The 27772-nt window shown below is 36.7% G+C and overlaps 4 protein-coding genes across 13 annotated transcripts; 1 reads left to right on the forward strand and 3 right to left on the reverse strand.

The window, feature by feature from the left end:
- Position 1: 1 nt before the first annotated feature.
- LOC143213360 ((E3-independent) E2 ubiquitin-conjugating enzyme UBE2O) lies at positions 2-11583 on the reverse strand. 6 transcript variants are annotated; one of them, XM_076433124.1, is made up of 9 exons: positions 11212-11583; positions 10191-10364; positions 9957-10115; positions 9235-9891; positions 8954-9164; positions 8421-8604; positions 6389-8343; positions 5543-5932; positions 2-141 (listed from the first exon to the last, which is right to left on the reverse strand). In XM_076433124.1, the coding sequence occupies exons 1-8, from the start codon at positions 11431-11433 to the stop codon at positions 5550-5552; spliced, it is 3945 nt and encodes a 1314-aa protein (XP_076289239.1). In that variant the 5' UTR covers positions 11434-11583; the 3' UTR covers positions 2-141; positions 5543-5549. The 6 variants fall into 6 exon arrangements, with proteins under 6 accessions (XP_076289239.1, XP_076289241.1, XP_076289238.1 ...); XM_076433126.1 differs by lacking the exon at positions 2-141 and adding an exon at positions 899-4225; XM_076433123.1 differs by lacking the exon at positions 2-141 and adding an exon at positions 899-5264.
- Positions 11584-11788: 205 nt separating this feature from the next.
- On the reverse strand, positions 11789-16029 carry LOC143213368 (uncharacterized). The gene is made up of 9 exons (XM_076433144.1): positions 15228-16029; positions 14932-15118; positions 14707-14842; positions 14036-14253; positions 13912-13972; positions 13699-13827; positions 13287-13622; positions 13131-13213; positions 11789-13059 (listed from the first exon to the last, which is right to left on the reverse strand). Exons 1-9 carry the CDS (start codon positions 15289-15291, stop codon positions 12933-12935), a joined length of 1341 nt encoding a protein of 446 aa, XP_076289259.1. The 5' UTR covers positions 15292-16029; the 3' UTR covers positions 11789-12932.
- A 143-nt stretch (positions 16030-16172) lies between these two features.
- LOC143213372 (galactokinase) lies at positions 16173-18559 on the forward strand. 5 transcript variants are annotated; one of them, XM_076433154.1, is made up of 7 exons: positions 16173-16391; positions 16536-16715; positions 17186-17372; positions 17445-17587; positions 17667-17964; positions 18026-18347; positions 18418-18559. In XM_076433154.1, the coding sequence occupies exons 2-7, from the start codon at positions 16554-16556 to the stop codon at positions 18482-18484; spliced, it is 1179 nt and encodes a 392-aa protein (XP_076289269.1). In that variant the 5' UTR covers positions 16173-16391; positions 16536-16553; the 3' UTR covers positions 18485-18559. The 5 variants fall into 5 exon arrangements, with proteins under 5 accessions (XP_076289269.1, XP_076289268.1, XP_076289266.1 ...); XM_076433153.1 differs by having other exon boundaries at positions 16175-16454; positions 16543-16715; XM_076433151.1 differs by having other exon boundaries at positions 16177-16459; positions 16543-16715.
- Positions 17445-25653, reverse strand: LOC143213362 (sodium-independent sulfate anion transporter). Its single transcript, XM_076433131.1, has 10 exons — positions 25461-25653; positions 22684-22919; positions 22175-22376; positions 21757-21977; positions 21285-21630; positions 20916-21218; positions 20601-20746; positions 20301-20471; positions 19824-19977; positions 17445-19727 (listed from the first exon to the last, which is right to left on the reverse strand). Exons 1-10 carry the CDS (start codon positions 25651-25653, stop codon positions 19687-19689), a joined length of 2013 nt encoding a protein of 670 aa, XP_076289246.1. The 3' UTR covers positions 17445-19686.
- Between the last annotated feature and the right edge of the window lie 2119 nt (positions 25654-27772).

The following is a 27772-nucleotide window of genomic DNA, read 5'->3' on the forward strand; positions in this document are numbered from 1 at the left end:
ATTGATTTATAATACAAGGATAAACATATGTTTGTACAAATTTATAATAAATATTTAAAAAAACTGGACATCCAAAAAGCAGCTGGTATTTAATCGTGCAGGGGAGTGCAGGTTGAAGATTCGGGTGAGTAGGAGTGGGATCTATTGAACAGAAAAGATTTACGGTCAATTATTAATATATCTCTTAATCGCATACGGACTTTTTATTCATTCAAAATCAAGAGAACAAAGTTATACAAATGTCAGCCGGTTACATGATCGTCGTGATACCGTTTTCGGTGGATGTTAAACTCACAAAAAGGACCCTCGAATCGAATGTGAAAACAAAGACCTTTTGCTGTGCCATGGCAGTATATTACATAAATATACCCTATTTATAACATATATCCTGAGTTACATAGTATAAAGTATAATTTAGAAGGAACATCGCATGTTAACTAATACATCCCCTATAGTTTTGTTACTAATCTTTCGAAATGTTTACTTGAATATTAGTTTAAATTTATGTAATATTGTAATATAACATAATTTCAATTTCGAACGATATATAATATTTAAAACCGATGGTATCAGTGTTATATATATTAATTTTTCACAATCAATATACATTCCTTGTGTTTCAAACAACAATCAACGCAAATATCGTGAAAGTAAGACATTCTGTAGATTGGCGAATATATATAATTACCGCAATAATAGAAATAGAAACAACTGGCATATACAGCATGTATATTATATATATATACAAGGCATTCTAAAACATCGTGTTTCACATAACAATCTGATCCGCCTCATGCAGCAGCACTCGTAATTTTTTTTCCTTTCTTCACTTTCTTCATCTAATCACTCTATTTCTTTTTACTTTAACACATTCTCTCACTCCCTTTCTTTCTCTCAATCTTTCAATCTCTCATGCTTTCTCTCTCTCTCTTTCTCTCTTTGTTTCTCATATGGAAACTGTAATTTCATTGGTATGACATAATTTAGTGATGGGTATATTCAAACCAACGTTGACGGCTTTAAACTCGAGCCCGCTCAAGCGCCTTAATGTTCAAACTAGTGTTGTAAAAATTGAAAAGTTCGAGTTTGGAATTCTATCAAATATTTTTCTAACTATTTTATTCGGATATTATCCTTATCATGAGCTATATATTAAGCGATCGTATTTATCTGTCGATTTAAAATATTTACTTGGATTCTGTTTAATCTTTTTCTAATAATTCGACAGTATTATATATGCTACTATAAATTCTTATCAAACTAATTGTCTTGCACTCCGAATACTAATAAACTTTCAAAATCTTTGATTTTAGGTAACTAAGTAACTCTCGATACCTTTTAAACTTCGTTTGAACTTTATTTACATCTCTAGTTCGAACATACATAAGCGGCTTGAATGTTTAAACCACCGCGGACAAAATTTAAATTTTTATATTTTTCACTATATTGGAATGAATGCATTATCAATGCTTTCATCTTATCAAGACAGAAATGAAATTGAACGAATAGTTTTTAATAGTATGCTATGTTATTAGTTACTTTTTCATCATAACACAACGAACAATATAAAAGTTTAAATATTATAGTTATAGATGAATAATCTTGAGGATTCATGAAAAGAAAAAGACGCATACAGCGTTTGCAAGCTCGAACAGGTTGAAGTTTCTCCATCACTCTCCCCCCTACCCCCTTCCGACACCACGTCATTTTTCTCATTTGTTTCTAGTCAGCACCATTATATTTTCGAAGAAATCTTCGCGCGAATAAATACATACTTGGTTTTTTAACCAAGTTGCCATATAACTGCCACAACCGAGTCCCATTATAATGACAATTCCAAAGTTATTGTATTTTAAAGGAGTTCTCTGACGTTACAATCTATACACGATATTTGACTTGAGAGTACTATAGATTTAATTCATTCGAGATAGAATCGTTAAGAAAGTTGTTCCGTATAATAAAGGAAATGTAATACTGCATTTAAATATTTTATACCCAGAAAATGTTTAAGACCAATATAATTATACTATCCCGTACAAGTGTTTGTTCATTGTAAGTTTCCCTAAAACAACTTTTTTTTCATTCTCAATAGTTGAAAAACAAAGTGTGTACATACATCTACAGCAGGGAGTTCCAACTTGTTCCCCTCCGAGAACCGCAAGGTCCCCACTATTAGTCAAACCTCTTCCCACTACAGTAATGTCCGACCAGTGTCGCTAGAATCGATAAAAAACGGTCGATTTTCCCACTCCGCCTTCTCCCCTTCACTATCCCATTCCATCACCATGAGTCATGAGAATACTCCCCCACTAAGACCGTAGACTGGTCGCGTAACATGTCACGTATTAATCTGGTTATCAGAGAGGGGGTAAACTGTATTCCCCTCGATTTCCCCGATCTAGCGACACTGCAATTGAGACAAATGTGCCCACTCCTACCCATACGGCAACGATGAAGTCTAAGAGTGGGGGTAAAACCTAAGCGGGGAATGTGCCGCGTATGACTCGCGAACCACAAGTTGGAACTCCCTGATCTACAGTATACCTGATCATACTCCATTTGTTCACGTCTTGCGTCTACTTCTGGATTTTATTTGACACGATGGAAACAAATTTTTGAATTCTGCTGAAACAGTATAATTTGAAACTGGCTCACGTATACATTAAACAGAGACCCGTATATTAATGTTTCAAATTACGGGTTACAACACCGTATACACATTCGAATACAATGTATATACTATCGACCTCCATCTGACAACAAAAACTGCATCATCATTTATTTATTAACATATAAATATTTAGTGTATAAATAAAGAAATGCATGACAAATGTTATCTGGTGTAATATAGAAACATTTCTAGAGATATGCGACATGAAACTATAAATTAAAAAAAACGAAACGTTACTTAAAATGAAAACAAAATTTGTACACGTAACCGTTCAAAACGTTACATTTCTTAACAATATGAACAACCGCGGTTACATAAATAATTACTCTAAATTAATAAAATCTTAGGTTTCGAGGTAATAAATAAATACAAGGTAATAATGATATATACTAATAATCGCGTAACAAAATAATAAAAAAAAGAAAACAAAGTACGTTCGTCTTGACACAGTGATCATTCATAAATTCTTCGTTGCATACGGTATCTTTTTCATAATGAACTTTCCGATTTCAATTATATGTGTCCGGTTTTTGGAATTTGTGGAGCTAAGGTGTATGAAATTAAATAAAAAAATAAATATTAATAATATTGTAAAACGCTCGTGTCACAGGGTAAGTACTAATGCTCTCTGCAATTGTTGTGATAATACTATAAGTACAGTTTGTTATTATACTTTTATTCGTGACATATCAAAAGAAAGCTCAGCAAGAGTCATAACGACACTTAATTCCCTACAAATGTACGAAAAAAAGCATTGAAACTGTACTTTATGTAATAGAGCATCTCTAAGGTAATTTCGCTAGACTTTACAACCTACGTTAGAAGTGTCTCTAACAGTGGACTTAGTCGTTACAGGTTCTCATCTAAATACGAATCTTTCTGTCTAAGCTACAATCTAGTTTCAATCAAAGTCACTTCGCAATTTCACTTCAAATACTGTATTTAGTGGATGGCATAATGACTTTAAGGTAGTTGAAGGTCAATGAGTCATTTTTTAATTAACCTTTTCGGTACGATTGCAGATTATAGTTCACGGTCACCAAATACTCAAGATGATTGCTTTTCTTTCTTTTTTATATAACTGTTATAAATTGTCTTCGGTGAATTTAATTCGGCATTTATGTGTATTCGGTAGATTATGCATTCCCATCCGATATACTTCTTCATTTGTGCATTATTAACACATTGCTGATCAGCTGTTTTATGCAAACATTAACGCGTGTCACTGGCTATTTTCGTAACCGGGTAGAACGATCAAGCAGACATTATCCAATACAATAAATAATAATACAATGAAATCTCACAGATTTTGGCCTTCGATAATTATAATACATATGTGTTTAGGCCAGGCTACAACGTTTGTGCATGAGAACACTTGTATATAGTTTGTAACCGGTCAACAAGCTGTTATCAACGCGACCATAGGAAAAAATTCAACGTGACGATATAGAATTTCGTCGTCCCTAGAGTTTCGGCCATTGAATTGCACTTCGTGGATGTCTCTGCCGTACCAAAAAGGTCGAATTGGTGATGTTGTTACTCGAAGTATACTCACTGAAATGCATTCGAAATTAATATCTATTATTATTGTGTCCCTTAAACACTATTGCGATGTATTTCTTATGTTGGCTCCACGTATTGCTACCAGCCACGTTACCTTCCTCTTAATTTTTATTAATTTTTCTTTTTCTCTTTTTTTTTAACAAAGTGACAATTCTTTTTTGTCTTTTCAATACCCGAGATTGTTTCCGCCCCTACCACCTGTTTATTAAATCAGTCGAGTTGTTATTGCGTTTTCAAGGAACGCCCTATCTTCATTGCAGAATTATATAACTAAATGCATGTGGGGTATTCTATTTATTCTTTTCAGAGGTCTCTATTTCACACATGTTAAGCGTATCCGTGATGGTATATGTACCAACAAAAAAAAAACACACACACACAAATTAAAATACAGATATATTAACAAATGTGAAATAGGAATCTCTAAATACACAAGGTAAACGTTACACGTATCGCAGATCTAAATACGAGCAACGCATGTACTTAAATGGATACTTTCGTTTCACGTGTACCTGTGAAATGAATACATGTTCAAAGCTGTGACCTCCCAATACTTTTATCTTCCAACAAAATATTAATTTATCATTAGTAGACTGCAGATGTTCATGCAATTTTTGTAGACGTATTTTAAGAGAAACTCGAATCAAATGAAATCTTATTTTCCGTGGTAGTAGCCTCTTTTAGATCTAAAATAAATTAAAATCGCACTAAATTCTGTCGTATTTTATGTCCTAGCATTTTTTGAAGTTTCAAAAGCCATAATTGCATAAAGATTCGCAGTCTAATCATTAGTTAATATTTATATTGTTATACATTATATATAACGTTCCATTTGTATGTATATACCATATAACATTATAAATTCATTTCATAATATATCCTGCAAGTTTGCAATATTTTCTATGCAAGAGCAAAGATCTTCGAGAGCTCTCGTGCCGTGCTCGTATGAACGTATTTAGTTATGTTACTATTGTGATTACTTCAGAGTAACAAGTATATTTCTAGCTGCGGAGCAAAGACAGCGGCGTTTCTGTTTACAATGTTATCATTCGTTAATAATAGTGTTAATGTTTAATAAATAGATACCGCAATTATCATTGAACGTACTTTTTTTTTAAACATATGTATATATAATATATATTACATACATAGATATACATATATATGTAATATATATATGTACATACATACGCATATGTATTATATATATATATATACATGCATGTGTGTAATAAATTAATTGAATATATTACCGCATAGTCGGGTACGTTCTACGTGCTAAATTTTTAGGTTTAAACTTAGGTTTACCTTGTGGCTAGCTGATGGTACGATCCGAGCTGTTTTTCTTCGTTTCGCTTGATGGCATAGTAGAAATATTCGTCGAGGAAGATGAAACACTGTCCTTAGACAGGCTACCGTTCGGTGTTAATTTGTTGCTACTATCTTGCGGAGTACTGCTCTTTTTATTGTTGTCACAATCTTTCACGCTATCGTCAGTGGCTTTACATGGTTCGTTACACTCATGCTTAGTACTGTTTGTTTGTTCCTTAGTCATTTCACTGTTTTCTACACTGCTGCTGTTTTCAAAGATGCCTTCTTTGAGCAGTACATCTCTAAACGTGGCCAAGGTTTTACGGAGCGTTATGCAAAAACCTCTAGATGCAGGTATCAACGGAAATTCAGGGAGAATCTTGTTGTCTAAAAGAAGAAAGGACTATTACTTTATGAACTATCACTTTAACCCTCACACGGTCTGTTGATCATTTCTAGGAGATAAGCTTATTTTTGCTTCTGAAGAAATAGCAATGCCTGGACTGTGGATCTTTATGCAAAATAAAAATGTTTTGCATTGATTGTGGAAGCAGGAATAACATAAAAATTGATTTCATCCCTTAACGACTTTGTTGCGCTAAACGCAACATTATAACATTCTTGAATTTTTTAAATCTTTTACTGTTTTATATTTCGTCCAACCAATTTCTTCATAATTCCATAAAGATCCGCAGTTTAATAATGACAATAATTAAATTTTATTTCATCCAAGCAATCAACAGTGATTACGAATATCTTTAGCGTTATTTTGAATAAAGATCGTACGAGGGTTAAATTAATATACAGGCAACAAGAAGGAAAGAGAAAATGATTGCGACGTACCAACGTCTGATATCTGTTTAAACGTAGTGGGTGTTACCGGAGACAGTGGATGTTGATTGTTGTGTTGTTCAGAAATTTCCATCCACAAGTCTAACCGTTGTAAAAATTTCTTCGAGTGTCTCTTAAAATGTTCAACAATGATGTCTTTGAAAATAGTTGGCGGGTGCTGTAGTAGTTTGGTCTGAGCTTGAACTAATTTCAGCACAACCATCTCATTATACATCCTTGAATTCTCTCTTCCTTCTTGGGAGCCCTTCTGTTTCTCGAAACCGGCTTCGTTGAAGTATGGCTCGGGTACTAGAATAAGGCCCTGAATTGAGACTATAACTTGCAATAACGTTGAAGAACTTGTCCATACTTCTGTTCCACGACCAGACCACGTTCCAAGCAGACTCACGCATACTTTACCATCTTCGTAGAGATTAGGATTTAATTTATCGTTACAATAGGATATATAATGGCAGAGCGGAGGAGCGACCGGGTAATCGGCGGACAATTGAAAATCAAACAGGAAGAGACCGTCCTCGTATGGTGTTTTTTCCGGTCCGCGAAACATTACCGAGTATAAATCTATCCTATCTTCGAATCCTTTCACCCATATACCCGGTGGAAGCGAACTCTTCAAGAGTTTTAACTCCTTGGAAACAGTGCGGAAAAAGTTTGTGGGGTCTGTAGGTTGGAACATGGTTAATTTAAATTTATGACTATCCGGAGCCGTTTCCTCTATAGAAAATCCTTCTCCCTCTGCATATATCGGTGGTGGAATCTCTACAGAAGATTCAGACGGCTCCTGTACTAATTCTACACGTGTCTCTTCTTCCTTTTTCTGCTTCTTCAAAGGAGACAAACCCTTCTCGGCATCGGATAACGACATTTTCGACAATCCAAATCTTTTAGAAACTTCTGCGTGCGCCAGGACAAGCTGAGCCTTTATCAAGGTGCACAGTTTCACACAGACTTGAGAACCTGCCACGTGAGAACTAGTTACTTGTGTCTGCGTCTTCGTGGCTTTATGCGCATCGAGTTTCTCTGCTGAACGATCCTGTACGTTGTTTACATCCTCGCTAAGCAGAAATTCTCCGCTCGACTCGCTCGAACCGGATTCTTTCTTCGAATTTTCAGCAGAATACAGTCCAGAATCTTCTGGATTAGGATTGACATTGATGAACAATCGATCGCTCGATTCTTCAACTTTCTCGTTCTGGTGTTGTTTGTCCGTGTCTTCGTTGTTCTTATTATCGACAGATTCCGTCATATCCGTTACCGTAATTACTTTCTCGCTGTTTTCTATATCATTCTTTTCTATGTTTTCCTCGGATTCGCCGGGTTTATGAGTAAATAATCTTGTTACTTGATCCGCCATACGTTGCGCCACGTTGGCTCGACCACGTTCTCGAACTCTTTCCAATAATCCTTGGAAATGGCTTTCGTGAAAAAAGGAAGTTCCCATAAGCTTGTCCATGTATCGACAATCTTTATATACTTCTAATAATTTCCTCATGACCTCAGTCGTCTGAAGCGACGGGTTCTGAGTGAAGATTTCTTCCAGCCTGGACATCGCGATTCGGGCTTTTTCAATGTGCGCGGCCAATTTCGGCTTTATATTTACTAACTCCGTTTGTTCTGTTCCATCGGTGTCGGCGATAAAACAATCTTCCAATTCCGTTTCCCACGATGCATCCGACGACACGTCATCCCATAATTCACCTTCGTCACTGTCATATTCGCCTACCTTGTACAGATCTTGAGGCCAACACATACTTACGTGACCATCGACCCACCACACTTTGACTCGACCCTCTGGATAATTATCTAGCACTTGACCAGCAGTGCATCCAGCGTCTTCCCCTTCGAAATTGGCTATTCGAATTACTAACGTGCCAGGTCTGTATTGAAAATCTGGATGATCCTTCAAATCGTATACACTGACCTCGCGTTCTTCTATCAAAATTGGTCTAACAAATATTTTTACGCAGATTAATATTGTTCCCCACGAAATTTAATTGATTTCAATTTAGAAACGATTACTTACTGTGGACTTTGACTAGATGTATACGTTTTGAACCATTTTATTTTCGCCGTTCTACCTTGGTGATCAACGCTTTGAACTACACCGTACATTCGCGATTCTTCCTTTTGATCGACTACAAAATCACCTGGGAAGAACTCTTTATCATCTAAGTGGTGAATCGGGTAAAGTTGCGTCGATGGAATGCCTAAATAAATATAACGGTAGAGATTGGACATGTTATATATAATCGTTATACTGCGTATCTTTATGCAAAATCAAAATTGTCTGTATCGATTGCAAGATTATTTCTTCCCTTAATGATTTTAATAGAGGACAAATCATCTATTGACATCTTCAATTTGTCAAATTTTCCAACAACTTTGAATTTCATCTACTCAATTTTGCTATAAATGCATAAAGATCCGCAGTCTAATAATTATGTAATCGATAGAGGCGCGCGAGAACCCGAAAATGTCGGGTAACCCGTTCCCGGCCAAACATTTTCGGAATCCGGCACACCTCCAGTAATCAAGAAAATTTCTTTAGTATAGTACCGAATTCTACCGAGCCATCTTGCCATACAACATTAGCTTTTGTATTTGTAGATAATGTTTCTACCACGATTTTAGTTCCTGGAATAAGTGGGACCGGTGGTATCTTCTTCTTTGCTTTGCACAGTTTCTTCTTTTTCAACACTTTAGTCATTAAAGCTGGACCCTTTTTCTTTTTGCCCATAGAAGACATACTGGAACAACCGCTAGATATCTGTGCACACAAAGTTATTTATTACATCCGCTGATTCTGGAACAACATAAAACGTAGCAAGAAACCTTACCGAAGCACTGTCACTTTGCGAACCTGTGTCTTCTGTATCCCAATCGTCTGAACTTTCAGTATTTTGGTTTTGTGCTGGGGGCATTAGGGTGTTATTGCTTGTCACGTTTTGTAGGTTATTAATATTATTTTGAGCATTCTCCTCTAATTTCTGTTGCTCGTTATCTTTGTCCTTGTCCTTATCCTTCTTTTTCTCTTCGACTGGTTTAGTGATACTAATGTTCGGACGTGTTTTTTTCGGACTATGCTTAGGAACTGGAAAAACACCTCTTTGCAGCTTCCTCCATTGTTCTCGTGTAATGACACTTTCATCACCTTTAATTACATAGAAATTTCGATCTCCCACTTGTACAGTTGAAGGTTCAAATACATTTAATAATTTCAATTTTTTCAAGTTTTCTCCTTCCACTACAAACTTTGGTTGCGCTTGATCCGACCAAGCACCGTCCTTTGAATAGGCTCTGCACTGCCAATGTACTCCTACCCAATCTGTCTCTACCTTTTCGACAGTTACTTTTGTCATTTTCAATGGCTTAGTTTTTCTTTTCGCTTTCATTTCTTTTGTACATGTAATCCACTGTGCATCTTCTAGGCAGTGAACTGGTCCCCACAAACATTGACCGGGATAAAACTCGGAGGAATGAGGAAAGTCGTTATCCTAAAAGATTTTCATTGTATCATGATAATGTCAAGAAATCATTTGAACATCATTCGAATGCTTACGCCATCCCGTTTCTCTTCTAACTGTCCTAAGACACGAGAATCCATTTCGTTCACGACACAACGTGATCCATCGGGCGTAGTCAGCCACAGTTTAAAGTGTGCCATTTTAATTCCGCCGACCCACGAATCCATGCAAACAGCTATATCTGTTGCGAACTCCTACAAACAGAGACAAGTAACAATAATGTATAAAATTGCCAAAAGCAATCACTATACCATCGACAGATTACATACTTCTAAAGAAACTAAATCCTCGCTCCTAATATTTGTAAGGACCTGTTTAGTACCAGTCGCTTGTATGCAAGCAGTCAATTCAATTTCCCTACAATATCCTCTTTGCGTGTCTTTCCCTTTGATCATTCGACGTACGACATCCCCTGGCATAAGTGTTCTGTCCGCCAAGTAGACCTATGAATGAAATATCTAACATTCGTTAAGGGGATAGTCTCGTTTCCAGGATTGCAATGGTGCGGAATTGTAATTTGCATTATTCGGCAGCATGTAGGCATCGCAGCTTTAAGCTTCCGAATAGCACAAATTACGCCTGGTAAACATAAAAATAGGACTTTTGAGGACGACTGCAGCCTAGATTGATCTTTTATCTAGCGCTTCTGACTACTGAAAAACCCCTATCGCCTGCATTATCGAGAAATGAGAAAGTGCATCCCGCACCCTTATAATCCTGGAAACATCCGTAATATTTCAACGACCGCGGTATACACATCGAAACCGAATTCAAATTCGAATTTAGAATTCGGTCGGTTCGCGTGACAGGTGTGGCTGTTCGGAAACTTAAAAACATAAATACATACTAGAGAAAGAAGGTATATATGTATAATAGAATGAAATTACAAGGTATCGTTTTATGTGACCGATAATCGTTCGGCCAGTGACGAACGAATGATGTTATATTATGAAGTCTGGAATACCTTCTTCGCGTTGACTAACTCCCCGACACCGGGGGGATGCCAGACCACGCGAATCTCGCTATGAATGAAATATCTAACATTCGTTAAACCCACAATATTCCAACGACCGCGGTATATTTACACATCGAAACCGAATTCAAATTCGAATTTAGCATTCAGTCGGAGATATGGTTCGCGTGACAGGTGTCGCTGTTCGGAAACTTAAAAACGTAAATACTAGAGAAAGAAGGTATAATAGAATGAAATTACAAGGTATCGTTTTACGTGACCGATAATCGTTCGGCCAGTGACGAACGAATGATCTTATATTATGAAGTCTCGAATACCTTCTTCGCGTTGACTAACTCCTCGACACCGGAGGGATGCCAGACCACGCGAATCTCGCCCTTTTTTCTCTTCGGGCTCTCTTCGCTGTCGGAACTTTCCTCAGACAAATCCTCGTCGTCGTTTTCCATGACGATCCCGAATACAACGTTACCCTTCTTGTCCACACGGTAGACAACATCTTCGAAAAAGTACTGACACTCTACCCCTAAGTTCGTAGCCATCTTTCCTCTGATCACTGAATGGTATTTGGTCTCCGGCGACGACTGACAGAAGGTTACACGGCGCAACGATTACGGCGCACGTCACAACCAGGGAACTCGATTCCGACTGATTCCGACTGATTCCGACCCCGAACCCGACCCCAACCCCAATCCAAGGATCACCTTCGGGATGTCCCTTGATTGTTTCTCTCCGGTCGAGTTATTATCGACTCTCTTTCAATCGAGATTCTTTTTGCATTTTTCAACCGTCACTTTCCACAGTCTATACAAATATTTTGATTTAATGTCACATTGAACTATACCTACACACTGTATAGTGTGTACGCACGCATATACACGGTGTCCCAATCATTCGACATTCATTACTTAGACAACGGATCTTTATGCAAAATAAACATTTTCCATCTGATTTGCGACAAATTGGAGTGAAATAGAAATTCATGTAGCCAACCGAAATGTATAGATTATTTAAAAACTTTTGTATTGGGTTGGTAAGAAAGTAATTTCGTTGTTATTACACATTTCGCAAGTGTCCGGATACTTTTGAGCGGTAGTGTACTTCAATAAATTGTTAACTGTTATTAATCTCTTTCTTATTCATGTAGTTTACATCATATGTTAATTCAAAATAATAATAGAAAGGAGTTGATTACAAGTTTGAACAAATTTTGAGCCACTGGTTCAACGAGCTCAGCTTTTAGAAATGGGTTCATATTAGGAACTGGCTGAATCTTATAGTAATATTCATCAATTACCGCTGTTGTCTTCTATACGACTATGTCAACCAAAGAGATGAGGTATCTTTTATTTGTTTGGTGAAGAAAATCCGCATACATAATAAAATAGAACAGAACCAATTTATTAGGAGATTCTAGACTATTTTATATGTACAATTAACATACATAGTGGGATTTGCAGAAGTTTATCACATCGTCTAACGTTATTATCTTTATACGAAAATACAATTTCGTTATTGTTTAGACATCTCTTTACAGAGCAAACAACAGATCAAATAGTAATATCCACATAATTGATACATGAGAATTTTACAGTTTTCTAGAAAAAAATACTGTCGAAGCCAAAAATTATACATATATTTTTAGAAAATATATGATTTGCGTGTACGCATATATATGTATACGTTTAAAATGAAATAATTTGATTTAAGTGTAAAAGCTAATCAAGGTGTAAAGTAAGTAAAGGATGCATTGACTAGATAAGTAAATTGGACAAGTGTTTGGAGGTCATGGAAAAAATTTGTAGACTGCATGCAGATCTTTATACAAAATAAAAATTGTCTGCATCGATTGCAAGAAATAGAAACTACATTGAATGTTATTTCTTCTCTTAATAATTTTCATAGAGGAGAAATCTAGTATTGACATCTTCAATTTTTTAAATTTTTCAACAATTTTGAATTTTATCTAATTAATTTTGTTATAAATGCATAAAGATCCGCAGTCTAATTTGCTATAGAATCGTTTTTCTGATTAGAACAATTAAACTGCAAAATGAGTACGTTGAAATCCTTGGCCCAGACTTTGTAGTATAGTCTGTACCACATGTTCATTCTGATGGTAAAAGACATAAGCATCAAATTTGGTTGCTCGACTGCAGTTAGTATCTCTGAAAACACAAGTAAAAATATAATTACACATGCATACGTTATTAATAGAGGGAGTATAATATTATATTACCCTGCGATAAAAGCAAAATAGTTTGGAATTTTTACAGTACGGCCGCAAGAAGAGATTTCCATGTAACTTTGTTTACATAATACCTAAACGTTTAAATAAATATCACCATTAATATATTATATACTTCTATACGTGAACAGTTCTATATATACGTACTTTATCATCCGTCTCTTGAGTCACTCTAATGCCAATTTCTAAACATTCAAATTTAACAGACACTAATTTTAAATTTTCTGATTTTAACACCTGGGTGATCGCCCTTTCAATTTGTTTAACATCTCCCTGTGTACCAATATACATAGAACCGCAATATTTAATCGAAAATCCTGCATTTAATGACTTCTGTATTGGCTTAGATACATCGGATTTTTCTTCATGATCTTGTTTGTTTGAATTCAGCTTTCTTAAAAGTTTCTTCAGACAATCGACACCTGAGCTTTGTATCAAATGTATTATTGGAGCATATATTTCTTGGGTATCCTTATTGCGATGCTAGAAAATTATAATATTAAGAAAACGTACTGTTCTATATAATTTAAGGTTCACTATTTAGTTCAGAAATACATACTTTAATTACATATAAGCTCACAGGTTGACCCACAGTTTTCCTCATAATTCTAGACAATTGACCCTTAGTGCTGGATGTTATGGCATACCCATTTATCTCATCTAGAATATCACCGATTTCGATCTTATCCTAGCAAAACATAAAGCGAATAAAACTATGAATTACAATGAATGAATATCATAGTTTAAAAGTAAATAATCTTCTACTTCTTACATCTTCGGCAGCTACAGAATTTTTGCCTAGATTTATTATTAAAGCTTTCCCTTTGATAAAACTGGAATAGAAAGAAAAGTGAGATTTGGCATAAAAATTCGCGTGTATAATTTCAATTTCTTACCATACAGAGATTCCTAAGCTTTTACACGGCACTAATTCTAGCGCTGTGCATTCTGGTAGGTCCCAACTCTCATCCAAAAAACTAGAATTCCGTAAATTTAATTTAAAGTTTAGTTTACTACTTTGTAGTAATACAGATAAAAATATTTCACCAAGAATTTCATCTCCTAAGATACTGTTTTTATCATAGTAATCTATAGCCATCAATGGTGTCCTCACCTAAATCATTTTATGTAAGTCGATTTATCTAAATAGTTTTATGTGCAGTAATTAACACTTTGCTGACTGGCAATTTGAAGACAAAATGGTAAGATAACTAAGAATACCTAAAATATTCTTAAAAAGAGTTCTTTGTCTGAGCAACGTTCGAAACACGATTATGCTCGTGACCAGTCAACAATGTGTTAACCCCTTGCCTTACAATATCGTGTCTAACTCGTGATGAAGATTCTGAACAGATTCTGATAAAAAAATGTATGTTAATAATTTCCTGTAAACCGAAATAAAATTCTATTTTGGTCTTGTTAATATACAGCTATTGGAGAACATATAGACATAGAATTTATATTTGCTCCTTTTTTTAGGAAATTACGATCTACAAAAAAGTTCTAACCATTGAAACTATAAAATAAATCATATGGCAAGGGGTTAATATATGTAGTTGAAGTATACCAGCAGTTCAATTGGCATATGAAGGCACTTTCGCATCAAACATGTTCTAATTAAAAGCCGAAAACGACCAGTAGATGTTTGCACTTTTGGATTTAGTTTAACTTGTTCAACCATTAATGGATAAGTACTAGAGGAACTGGAACAACATAATCAGTTAGTTTAATGCAGTACATTCTATGTAAGTAAATATAATCAAAAATATATTCTATGTAAATAATTCTACACCTGAAATGTTTCTCTGCAATCTCTTCCATCCAATACCAAGCATCAGGTAACTTTGGGAAACCTATAGGGGTCAAGCTCATTAATACACCTTGTTGTAAACATTTTTCTAAACATTTACAGAACAAAGGTAAATCTAAGTTTCTGTCATCAATCCCCCTATCACATTCTGTTAATTTTCGTGTCCAACCTAAAATAGAACGATTGATTTGTCAAGTTTACAGCACGATAGTAAAACCTTGAACAACTAACAACGATAAGCTAGTAAATATTTAATTATGAAAATAATTTTGAGTTACCTTTTAATTCTTTAATAAGCGGACTTGAGACCGTCATCGCATTGTCAATTGAACTTATTGTCATAAGATGACAACTATATTTACTTACTTTAATAAGCAAATCAGGTTATAGGTTAGAAACTCGTGGTGATATAAAACATTTTAAATCGATTTAAAACGACATTCATGTGTATTTAATGTTTATAGACCAACGACGGAAGCACAGTCGTCCATCATAAAATCATTTTCAATATCGAATTATTGACAGAGAAGTTGCGCAATTTGTATGTAATTCAATATTTGTTCTCGAACAGTGCAATCGCTTACTGAATGCGTTTAAATTCATATTAAAATATATTATTCATTAGTGGTTATGGCATGGCTGTGCCATAAACTTAAAATCTGCACAGACGCATTATGTGCATGTCAATACTCTGCAGTCTCATATAAATAGTGCAATTTTCTATTTATAGATTTGGAGATCCTTTTAATTAGGACTCCCGTATACGTGTCCGATATTACCGATAATTCGCGAATTCAGATTTATTATAGGTTTTGCACTCCAAATTCCACCCTTTTGCAAATCAGTTTCACCCATTAAGAATATATTTAAAATTAATTATTTATATTTATTTAGATTAAATTATATATTATGATTTTTTAATAATTTTAAATATTTATTATTTAAAATAAAAATTAATACATATGTACTTTAATCAGAAAATGGCTACAATGAATATATTAGGTTTTGCAATCCAACTATATGTACATCCTTTTCCTTTAGCAAAAATTACTTTCAGCCCTACACTATTCTGTATACAGAATACAGATGGTACTTGGTAACGGCAACAAATGCAGACGGCGCGGCGCGGCGGTAGTATATTCAAACGATGAAAACAACGATTACGGAATATAAATTTATCTCTAAAATTCTTTTCTTTTAATTTCCACCTTCACGTAGGAAAAATCAAATGATCGAACAGTTTAAATACGTCGTATCGAACGGTTCGGGTAAGATCGATGAAGTGTTCGGGTAAATTCGGTTGCGTCCGCTGCAGAACTATTATTTAGTATACACATGATTCCGCGAAAACAAAGTTCATATGATAACGTGTATCATCTCTGCGTGTATTAATTCTTAAATGATCGCATGATGAAGACTTGAGAGCAATCGACACGCCCGCCGTCAGTATATCTTGAACCGCATAAGGTTTTACTACTGTTCGTTCAAACGTCATCTGTTGACACGTAGTGTAATTTAGTTGCATTATTAGAAATTGTGTAATTTCGTTAAATACATAAAATTCCAGTGGTACTAAGTACAAACAGATTTCAGGACCGTTAACAATGGCAACTGTGATACCTATCGTGGACGAAATTAAATCAAAGGCTTTGGAAGTCTATGTGAAAGAATTTGGTGATGAGGCTGACATTTGCGTATGCGCGCCAGGTCGCGTAAATTTGATCGGAGAACACACCGATTACAATGAAGGCTTCGTTTTGCCGATGGTAAACAATTCGAATGTTAAATGAATGTAGTAGGATATGTACATATATTTCAGCAAACAATTAAAACAATTGTTTCGGATATACATATTTTTCTTTGGCTTTGTTATGCCAACATGTAAATATTAATTACTTGGTGAATATACATCATTTCGTTGTACTTGCTATATTGTAATAATAATATTATTATTTATTCAACGATTAATAATTATTTAGGAATAATTTTTTCACTAATAAAAAATTTATATATTTTTATCAATATTTGATACCGTTTCATAACAAAAAAGATATGTAATCTAATTTGTCGCGATAATCTTTATCGCATTTATTCGATTGCGTAACAAAAAGAAAAGTACAAACATGTAATACACTTTTTAAATACTTTTAAAACTTTTTAAAGCTCAATTTGCAATATGCGTATGTAATTATAATTATCAATAAATAGACAAGAATATCAATATTTATATTTCTAGGCGTTACCCATGGTCACAGTTATGGTTGGTAAAAGAAATAATATCGACAAATGCAAGATTATTTCAATTAATGAGACACTCGGTTCTGAAAACTGGGTTGAATTCGAACCAAGTCCTCGTAAGAGCATAAAGAAAGGAGAACCAAAATGGGCTAACTATGTGAAAGGATGCATAGCTTATTTCTTTTGTGAGCAATATTTTATTTATTTCCAATAGTTTAGAATCCTAACAAGAAATTTAATTGCACGTTTATTTATAGGCGATGTACCGTGTTTCAATGCTGTAATTGCATCATCTGTACCAGTTGGGGCTGGTCTTAGTAGTTCTGCTGCGTTAGAAGTTGCTACATACACATTTTTAGAAACATTAATTGGAAAGCAGACAAAGAAGCTTGAGGATAAGGTACAACTGAGAAATTAGCTTAGAGTAACTTTTTTTTTAAAATAACAGAAAGTAAAAATTGATGTACAATGTTTTATAGGCTTCTTCATGTCAGCGTGTCGAGCATGATTTTGCTAATGTGCCGTGCGGCATAATGGATCAATTTATCTCTGTGATGGGAAAAGAAGGGTACGCCCTTCTTCTTGACTGTAGAGACCTAAGCACCAAGCTAATACCTATGTCACAAATCGACGACTATGTTTTCCTTATTATCAATTCCAATGCTCCGCACAAGTTAAGTTCCAGCGCATACTGCGACCGTAGAGATAGTTGCTATGAAGCTGCAAAGAAATTGAACAAAAAGAGTTTGCGCGAGGCATCTATGAGTGATATTAAAGGTAAGAAACACAGTTAACATTGAATAAGAATTATTTTATTAAATTTGGGATTTTGTTTCAGTATTGCAATCACAAAATGTGTCAGAAACTATGATAAAAAGAGCTCGCCATGTAGTTACAGAAATTCAAAGAACAATCGATGCAGTGAATGCACTCGAGAATGGAGATTTTAGTAAGTTTGGACAATTGATGAATGAAAGTCATGATTCATTGAAAAATGATTATGAAGTTTCTTCGGTTGAACTTGATACATTGGTGTCAGCAGCGAGAGAGATAGAAGGTGTTTTAGGGAGTCGTTTGACCGGTGCTGGTTTTGGAGGTTGTACAGTATCTTTACTAAAAAAAGATGTGATCAATGAAGTAATTGATCACATTAGAGCCAAGTAAGATTTCATTTTCTTTTTAACGCTATCAATTCTACAATGATTTTACACAAATACTGTTTTTCCGTAGATATCCCGGTAACGCAACATTTTACATTGCACAACCTGCAATGGGAGCAAGAGTTCTGACCATATAGAAATGAAACAGTGCATTTACCAGTAAAAAAAGAGAATGAAAAATGACTTAGTCTTAAAAATAACGAGTATACATATGCTAAACAAAACCATTCCAGACTTTTTCATTCGAAAAGTTTGTTAAAAAAATATTTTTTTAAAATACAGACAGATTTCTCAGAGAAAGCAGATTGATGCAGATATGTGTAATGTAAACTTCAATCGTGTTCGTCAATGTTCGATAACTTTTTTCGAATAATATACGTTTAGAAAACGCATACCAAAGATAATAAAATGTTACTAATAACAAATATAAGTAGAGATATGTATAATAGTGTATATATATAGGGTGTTCGATAACTGATGGGATAAATTTTGAGGATTGATTCTATGTTTCTATGTATCAAAAAGAGATCAAGCCCAAGAATATTGATATCTTCTAATGAATTTTCATATTATAGAGTTTAGGGTGATTTTTTAAAAATTTATCCCACCTGTTGAATCCTTTTATGTACAAAAAACATGTAAATCTATTACCATATATATATACATGCACGTGTATATAGACATGTTCAGGCATATCCATGTAGTATACAATGTACATTTACGTACATTTTGCTGTCGAATTAAGATCTCAGTAAGCAAAAATACTAGATTCGGGCCATGGCACATAAGCTTGCGTGGGCTCGTATTCTTGCCTCGGCACTAACTCGGCACAAGCTGCCTTCGGCACAATCCAGACCGCTCGGTCCATTTTAAGAGTATAGTGGAGCCGAGGGCAGCTTGTGCTAGGCTGGTGCCGAGGGTAGAATACGAGCCCACGCTAGCTTTGCTGCCATGGCCAGAATCGAGCCATCGTGTGCTTGGAGCAGCTTCGAGCGACGTTCGGCCAGTATAATGCCCGTTAGGTGGCCTCCGCACGCTGGGCTCGATTTCTGCTACGACAGGCCTGGTTGACTGGGATAAGGAATCGTGAGAAACGTGTTTCTGTTCGCTTTGCATGCACACGTAAACCAGTGCGTTCAGACTTTGTCTGTTTTCCAAACAGAATGATAACAGAGCATGGCATAACAATAATATACACGACTAATATAAACATCATTTTCCTTAAAACAGTACGATCTATGTAGTCGTTTGTCTTCGTGTTAATATAATACTGATTAGAACATATAAAAGAAGAGTGGTTGCAGGACGGATTGCTCATCGACATCTGATGACTATATTGTTAGTACCTATTCGCAGTAGCTGCCGAAACGTTCGAAAGTTCTGCAAAGAAAATAAGATTGTTTTATCATAATTAATTTACCGAAGACACACGCGTAGACGTAGACACTCAAAAAGTGTGGCAATTTAACTAGCTACCTTTCAGGCTGTCGTTAAGCTCGTGCTCGTTGGAACTACATCTTAAAACAGACGGTTTCACGCCTTTGAAAATTTCAATAACACTTGGTTTCAAGTTGTAGAAAATTAGGGGTTGGCCGCGTTTCGAAAAATCCTCTGTTAAATTTTTAACGCCCTGTAAATTAAAAAGAAGTATAATAGAGTAGTTGGAGATCCAGGTGGACAGATATTATGATCATTAGACTGCCGATCTTTATGCAAACTAAACATTTCCTGCATCAATTTTAAGAAACAGGAGCCTTGGAAAAAGTTCTTTCCTTCTTTAATAATTTTAGTGGGCTGAACATAACACATTGGTGTTTCCAAATTCTCTTCATCTGTAAACTTTGTTAAATTGGACTTACCCATTTTTGTTATAAATGCATAAAATCCGCAGTCTAATGATCATTAGCGCATCTCGGCTCTTTCCTTCTGCAAAATAGGCTATATTACAAGTACCTTCGCGGCTGTAAAATCTGCTGCTTGGATATGCGTTGAATCGATGACCACAGGGACCGCGGTTCCTTGCTTGGTGCCCTGTTTGCTGATCACAGCTCGTACGTATTCGACGCTCGGAAAAACGAGGCTTCTATCGGGCGTTATGACCAGGTACTCGCAGCCGTTCACACTCTGTGACAACATTTATTTTCATAATAAATTAGACACCGTTTAACTCGGCTCGTGAGCTGATTTCTTATCCGTTCGAGTCTTCATTGCTGAACGAATCACGCTGTAAAACATAACAAATAGAACTCTTACCGTATTTTTATGAACTCGTAACGACGGCCGCGCTGAAGCGTAAAGTAGGAACAGGACGTTTATACCGATACCAATCACTATACCTATCTCGAGTCTTATGAAAAGACAGCATAGAAACGTGGCCAGTGCTGGTATGAGATCAATTTCTGAAAAAGGAAATTCAGATTGAATGCTGTGCTCGCTGTTTTAACCTTTAGAGGGCCGGTGTTTTTCCATTGTAAATTTAATTCTTCTTTATAGTGTCTATAGATGTTAGCGAGTGGTTGAGTTTTCGTTCCAAGGAACGCAGGAGAGTTATGAAACTGGAGAACGTACTCTTTGTTCGCCAGATAGGCTTGATCACGTGCAGTTCCACCATGAAGATGACCGCGGCGATGATAATGGCTGCGAGTGCAGCGTTGGGAATGAAGTAGAGGTACGGGGTGAGGAACTGAAGCGACAAGAGTACCAAAATACCGGTGTATATGCCACCGATTGTTGTCTTTACACCGGATGAATGATTTACGGCTCCACGACTGAGTCCACCGCTGACGGGCATCGAAGAGACAAAAGCAGACGCGACGTTGCACACCCCTAACGCCAGCATTTCCTGAGTCGCATCGATTGGTTTACCTTCATCTGCAACAATTGTTCTTTGTAAATACCACTGGCTCACGTTTTAGCCTAGATACGATGAGCACTTACTGAATACTTTGGCGATGGAAATGGTCTCTAAAAGGCTCAACAGAGGGATGACCAGACACCCGGAACCGAGGGCGGAAACCATGTCGACGAAATTATACGTCTCGTTCTTGTGGGTCGTTTGGAATGGCGGCAGCTGGAACTCCGGAAGTCCTTGTTTCACGTGGCCAGTCAGTCGCACCGGCGAGGAACCGAAATGATTTTCCAGAAACCAACACATCACCGCGCACACGAGGACTACGAGGATGTTGCGGGACGTGGAAATCAACCATAAAAATTTCTCCATTATCGTTCGCATTCTCGACGGAGTCTTCGCTCCCTCTTGCGTCACCGATATATCTTTGATTTTCTGCAAAGAACAGATAGTCGAATTTTACCATTACACTCTTGATTTTCTTAGAAGAAGATTCTCTTCAACGATTCTCTTCAACGAAGAGAAAAGTAAAATGAAACGAAAAAAGGAGAGGATACTGACCCTAAGGAGAAGAAGAACGATTATGCACGTGATACCCAAAGCGGTGTCCCACAGTCTCGTTTCACCGATTTGTTCGAATATCTTTCGCCATACGTCGACGAATTTACTGCCGCTGATGTGAATACCTAAGATGTCCTTTACTTGGCTCGTTGCGATTATGATCGCCGCTGCTGACGTGAAACCGACCGAAACTGGTCCCGAGATGAAGTCCAATAGGAAACCTGGTCAAAGACACGCGGAAATGTAATATATTAAGTAAACGTTTATTTAATCCGATAAGCGCCTTTTTATGCCTTTTGCGTGCCTAACGTGTCAGAACATTGATTCTCGAAAACTAGACAAATTCTAGCGACTAGTTGAAGAGTTGTTTGCGTGATTGTTGTCCGCAAAGTTAAATAAATTTCGATTCGTTCGTTACCTAATTGTAGGATACCCATCAGCATACAAGTGCAGCCAGACACGAAGGTTAATAGGACCGCGAAATCTGGTCCCAAGTCACTTTTTTGCAATGTTTCCCTAGTCAAGATCGCGATTATTGCTGTCGGCCCGACTGGCACATCTTTGCAGGATCCTAGGATGGTGTACACGAAGCATGCCATGAAAGAAGAATACAAACCGTACTGCAAAGTAAAACATAGTTTCGTTTGCTCCTCTCGTTTCGATCCCAAACGTTCTACGAACAATTTTCTCCGCCTAACATTATTTGATCAACTTTTCGCCGAATTGTTTTCTCCATTGAAGGGCACAGTATTGTGCGAATTAATATGGATGTATATAGTAGAATAATTTGGTGCAGGACACATTTTCACATTTAATTTTCAAGAGAAAATAATGTTTATAGTTTCAACGTCATAAGAAGAACTCTGTTGCAGAATCGTGCAATTTGAAGGGTGAAGTTGAAGGATGATGGAACGTCAATGTCCTCACCTGTAGAGGTAATCCTGCAACGTTCGCGTAAGCTATCGCTTGCGGTATAACGGTAAGGCCTACGGTAATACCGGCTACCAGATCACTCGCTATGTAATCCTTGCGATACATTTGTAACCACGTTACGATTGGCAGCCTTCTGTAGATTAACTTTTTCTTGCAGGACCGTTTGATCCGTTGGTACAACCACCGCCTTCCCAGGGAGCACAACAAGTTCTTCTCAGGACTCGCTGAAACTGAAACGAACGATTATCTGCTAGCGAAAATCTACTTTGAAAGAAGTATATCCGAGGGATGTTCCAACACTCAGAATGCGGCCGTTACATTCGGCACAAGTGTGTAATTATTAATTTCCTACTACTGTGTATATATTAGAAAATTAGAATTTAAATGGAACGTTTGTCACCCTCGGTTTAAACGTACCCAGGTCCCATGATCGGAAGGTTAACTTTCCCATAAATATTGATCTGTGCGTCACGCGGAGCGCGTGACTTCTCCAGTAGCTTTCGAAAGCACGAAAAAAAGGAGGAAATACTAAAAAACCGCGGTCACGAGGCATTTTAATTTATGACCATCGTGCTGACTTTCAAAGTATATATACAGTATATTACATATACGTATATCTTATGTATATGCATCTGGTTAGGCGTATATCCAGCGACAATTACGTCCAAAAGCAAGGTGAGACAGGTTTGACTGGTTTCAAACGACGGCACGTGATGCTAATGCGGAAAAAGTGATCGATTAAGAATGCACTGCCATTGATTCGATTTACGTTTAATCCTGTGACGATAGTGCCCATGACATGCACGGTTTCCCTAGCAAACCCCTTCATCTGGCTATAGTAAATGTCCTTGAATCGAATGAAATCGACGGGGGACCATGGAGATACTTCTAATGCAACATTTCAATAGAGTTAGAATATAATTTTTAGAATGGTTAACTACATACAATTCATTCAGTTCTGGACGATTTTTATCGACTTATCCGACTGTCCCCATTTATATAAAATCGTCATTGATCAGGATCAATCGTTATAACTCACTCTCAGTGTTTGTTACATAATAGGAAAAGAATTTCCAGTATTCGTCGAGGTGCAATTAAATGAGACTACAGGTTAAACTGGCATTGTAAGATAACGATCGATGCATTGTTAAAACATTCTTCGGAATAATAAACGAGGAGCTAGTGTAAACTCGATTCTACAAAGTAGTAATTCACACGTTTCAACAAAATATCTTGCGAGCCGATGTCTTTTCTATTTAGCGAGATATGTGGATCAATAATGAATTATAATCAATAACGGAGTTTCTCGGAAGCTTTGTAGACTGAGAACGGTAGATGCGAGAACATCGATAATGAAAATGGATTCGCGCTTTCACCGAGCATTCGCTCCAAAAAAATATTCATTCGGATAAGCCGTGATGCCAGCGAATTAATCAAAGCGATCGATCAATTAGTCGTTACACTAAGTCTGGGATTACTATGCGACTGAGTGTTGCTCGATAATCGGTAAGCAGAATAATTTTCTTTCAATCTTTCTTTCTTTCAAACTTCGTCCGAATAAATAAGTGTCTGTAATTAGTGTCCTCAAAAATATTTTTACAAGTCTGAATATTGTGAAATATAGACTCCGAAATCCGCCATTTTGACGGGCCCCTTAAACCTAGTGTTCAGTGTGTCTGAATAGTAATGGAAGTCACTGTACAGGGTGTCTAAAAAGTAATGGTCATCCGTTCTAGGGGTGAATGTACACCTCTGGATCGGTGGACATTTGTAAGAGAAACTTGCCGCAAAATTGTTTATAACAAAGAAAATTGTTGGTAAAGTTGTTCTTTACATCAACACCTTCCATTCATCCAGAAGAGAAAATGTTTGAAAGAAGCCACATGTCGCAAACAAATAGTTATCGAGATATAAGCTGTTACAACAAACCGATGTGACATAGAAATTTATTTTCTCAATTAATATGTTCAACCCCCGTCCAATTAACAAACGCAACATTTCCCCCACTAAAATCCACCCTTAACCATTCATGAAAAACCGAGGTGACAACCGCAGTACTGTTTTGACCGTGGTCGGAGTAACTTCTTCCCGTTCGCTGTCACGATTTCGGAAAGTGTGTTGTGTAGTGTCCAGTGATTGTGTAGAAGTGTGATGTTTTGTGCTTCATCGTTAAGAAGACGTATTCGCGAAAATGGCAGTGTTCACTTGATCCGACGGAGGAACAGAAGATTCTGAAAAATTTGTAAGTACCTATGCTTCACATAAGTATTTTATAACGTATGGATTAATATTCTTATATGTAACAATGGATATAAGGTATTGTTTCACATTTTGCAACTTCTTATGATTCGATGGGCAGGGAAACGATCACTTGGTACAGGCCGTACAGGCCTAGCGACGAATGTCCCTTTAAATTTCGCACACGATCATGTTCTGTCTCATCGACACGGTCGTGTGGTCTGTAGTGGTAGGCTTTTGTCTATGCGTATAATTCTACACAATCAAATTTTGCGAGAACTTTCAAACTTTTTCTCTTCTCGATGAGTAGAAGGTATTTTACAAATGTCCACCGATACAGAGGTGTAGATTCACCCCTACGACGGATGGCCATTACTTTTTATACTCCCTGTACGTATTATTCTTCTTGGACCGTGTCATATAAAAATCGTGTAAAAAAGGCGTTGGAACATAAAATTAAAAGCCTGCACGGTCAGAGAACTATGGTATGCTATAGTGTCGGAGAAGTGGACCCGTTCAAGCTTGGGACTCACCGTCATTGTTCACGATTTTGTCGTTTTTACTGCAGACATGGATGCTGCTGAGCCTGTTCTCGAGGTTGCTGGTCTGATTAGGATTGCTGTTATCGTTCCGAAGCGGATCTTCGAAAGCGGCGTTGCTGTAGCCAGTCAGTTGGACCTGCTTCCCCGTTTCGAGGTCGAATTCTTGAATGTTGTATTTCGACATGATCGCGGAGAGGACAACGTGCAGAAAGAACCGATAAGGGGAGGAACGGGATGGTGTTCTTCGGGGACTCTAAGTTCTACTAGGGGTGTCTCAATTCCAAGGTGTTGCGTATCGCTCCTCGTCAAACAAACTCCATTGTCCGGTATCGCGTACTCGTCTCGTCCCTGAAAAATAGAAACAAGCGGATTAGTGCACTCGCCTGTGCCCGTTACACGCACCAGTCTTTTCCCTTGACTCTCGGACGTCATCCTCGTCAGATTCTTTTCCTTCGATTCGTTAAACCTTTTACCAGGTGCAGAATCACGCAACAGCGCGTTCAAGGATCTTTGTATTTATTCGCTGCACCGCCTTCACTGTTGTTCCAGTTGCTCCATTTTTTTCCGCTCCCATCCGGGGAATACACCTGGGTCTACTACCTTCTACAGCGCGAACAACGCGTTGACAACCGAGTACAGGGAGTAATTAAATTATTCTGAACACCTTCGAATCCAGTACTTGTTTCAAGTTTGACTGTGGATCTTTGTGTAAAATAAAAATTGTTCTCTACATCAATTGCAAGAAACAGAACACACTCTATGTTCTTTAATTCTTTTAATTTCTCCATCGTTTTCAATTAGACCAACTCGTTTTTGTCAGAAATGCATAAAATCCGCAGTCTACTTGTGATAATACCCCTTTTATTGAAGAATATATTGTTACGTTTTGTATAGCATATGCAGATCATTCTACATTATTCGAAAATGGAAGAACTGCTGCAATAAAGAAGCAATTTTACTGAATTTGTGGTTAATTAATATTAGTGTTTAACATGTCGGCCAGCAAGGCAATTTTTCAGTGTATGTACGAACGAATTATTCACTAATGTAGGAAAAACGTGGTTTCAAAGAATTTCTTTAGATCTTAGAAGCGAAGAAATTAGCATATCGAGTGGTACTCTCGAAACCGTGTTCAACTTTCATTTTCAATGTTTCTATGTATGTCGAACAGCGTACGAGTGGTTCGCAACCGTCAAATTAAATGCATCATCCCGTCTATAAGAGAAAGTACTGTTTGTTTAAGATACAGGTATCTTTGTGAAATGGTTACCTGTAATCTTTTTAGCTCTGGCACGGTCTACGACGTAGACTCTACGTGATTGATACTATGAAAATTACAATTACCGGACTTCAAACATGTAATTCCTTTAATTTCTTAAACAAAAAGTAATTGATTTATGATTCGACGTTTTCTGAAATGTAGACACAAATCTTGATATAAAGTAAATACAAATTTGTACAAATCTTCAACGATTTTGGAATGATTTCTACTATTCACAAAGTATAAGATGTTTCATTGCATCTAGATATAACATACACCGAGTAGATGACTAATGGAGTAACCATTTTCGATCCATCCACGGATAAGCTATGATTTCCCAAGCAACATGAAAATTGCATCGCATAAAATTTCACTGGCTCGTCAACATTTCGTAACACGTTTCACGAAAAACCGACAAGAGCGTTGCTTTCGCGGTAACGATTATGCTGATTATTCTACACATAACGTAGCTTTTCACTTACAATTAGGTTTTGTAAACTCGGACACGCACGATTCTCTATGAATTATTACATCTTTTTTTTCATGTATCCGGTGTCTTCCTGTTTACGTTTCTTGGTGTTCGTTCCTGCCTACACCGACACGTGTACACTGCCGTTCATAAATCATCGGGACACCTGGCTATTCTAAAGAAGATCTAAGTCGACAAGAGGTAGCAATCTTACCTAATTATTTCCTCCTTCTATTATACAATGAACGCAAAATATTCTGCATGTTTTTAAACCATGTTTTAAAAATCAGCAGCTGTAGGAAGAATTTCTACGGAAGGTTCGAAAAGGTTTAAACGGAAATATCTAAAAATTCTAAAATTTTAAAGTCTGAATTTCCTGTAGAATTAAAATTTTAAAAACTGAAATTGATGGAGAAAAACGAGTTTCAGAAAATCTATGAAATCTATAATAGTCTGGCAATCGAACGGTAAAAAAATTGTTGGACAGTATAAATAAAACGGCGACTTATGAACGGGAGTGTACCCGCGATTTTCGTAATGAATAACGTCACAAATGTTTCACAACTATCGTGC

The sequence above is a fragment of the Lasioglossum baleicum genome, chromosome 11 (genome assembly GCF_051020765.1).
Source record: "Lasioglossum baleicum chromosome 11, iyLasBale1, whole genome shotgun sequence".
NCBI classification, from domain to species: Eukaryota; Metazoa; Arthropoda; class Insecta; order Hymenoptera; family Halictidae; genus Lasioglossum; species Lasioglossum baleicum.

Excerpts from the sequence above, each read along its gene's own strand:
- LOC143213372 (XM_076433154.1), top strand. The coding sequence starts at position 16,554 with ATGGCAACTGTGATACCTATCGTGGACGAAATTAAATCAAAGGCTTTG. Across the intron at positions 17,373-17,444 it reads ATGCATAGCTTATTTCTTTT|GCGATGTACCGTGTTTCAAT; the intron begins GTGAGCAATATT and ends GTTTATTTATAG. Across the intron at positions 17,965-18,025 it reads ATCTATGAGTGATATTAAAG|TATTGCAATCACAAAATGTG; the intron begins GTAAGAAACACA and ends ATTTTGTTTCAG.
- LOC143213362 (XM_076433131.1), bottom strand. The coding sequence starts at position 25,653 with ATGTCGAAATACAACATTCAAGAATTCGACCTCGAAACGGGGAAGCAG. Across the intron at positions 22,377-22,683 it reads TTGCAGGATTACCTCTACAG|TACGGTTTGTATTCTTCTTT; the intron begins GTGAGGACATTG and ends TTTACTTTGCAG. Across the intron at positions 20,747-20,915 it reads GCCTATCTGGCGAACAAAGA|AAATTGATCTCATACCAGCA; the intron begins GTACGTTCTCCA and ends TTCCTTTTTCAG.
- LOC143213368 (XM_076433144.1), bottom strand. The coding sequence starts at position 15,291 with ATGACAATAAGTTCAATTGACAATGCGATGACGGTCTCAAGTCCGCTT. Across the intron at positions 13,828-13,911 it reads ATTCTGTAGCTGCCGAAGAT|GATAAGATCGAAATCGGTGA; the intron begins GTAAGAAGTAGA and ends ATGTTTTGCTAG. Across the intron at positions 13,623-13,698 it reads TGAGCTTATATGTAATTAAA|CATCGCAATAAGGATACCCA; the intron begins GTATGTATTTCT and ends ATAATTTTCTAG.
- LOC143213360 (XM_076433124.1), bottom strand. The coding sequence starts at position 11,433 with ATGGCTACGAACTTAGGGGTAGAGTGTCAGTACTTTTTCGAAGATGTT. Across the intron at positions 10,365-11,211 it reads AGTTAGTCAACGCGAAGAAG|GTCTACTTGGCGGACAGAAC; the intron begins GTATTCGAGACT and ends TTTCATTCATAG. Across the intron at positions 8,344-8,420 it reads ACATCTAGTCAAAGTCCACA|ACCAATTTTGATAGAAGAAC; the intron begins GTAAGTAATCGT and ends AATATTTGTTAG.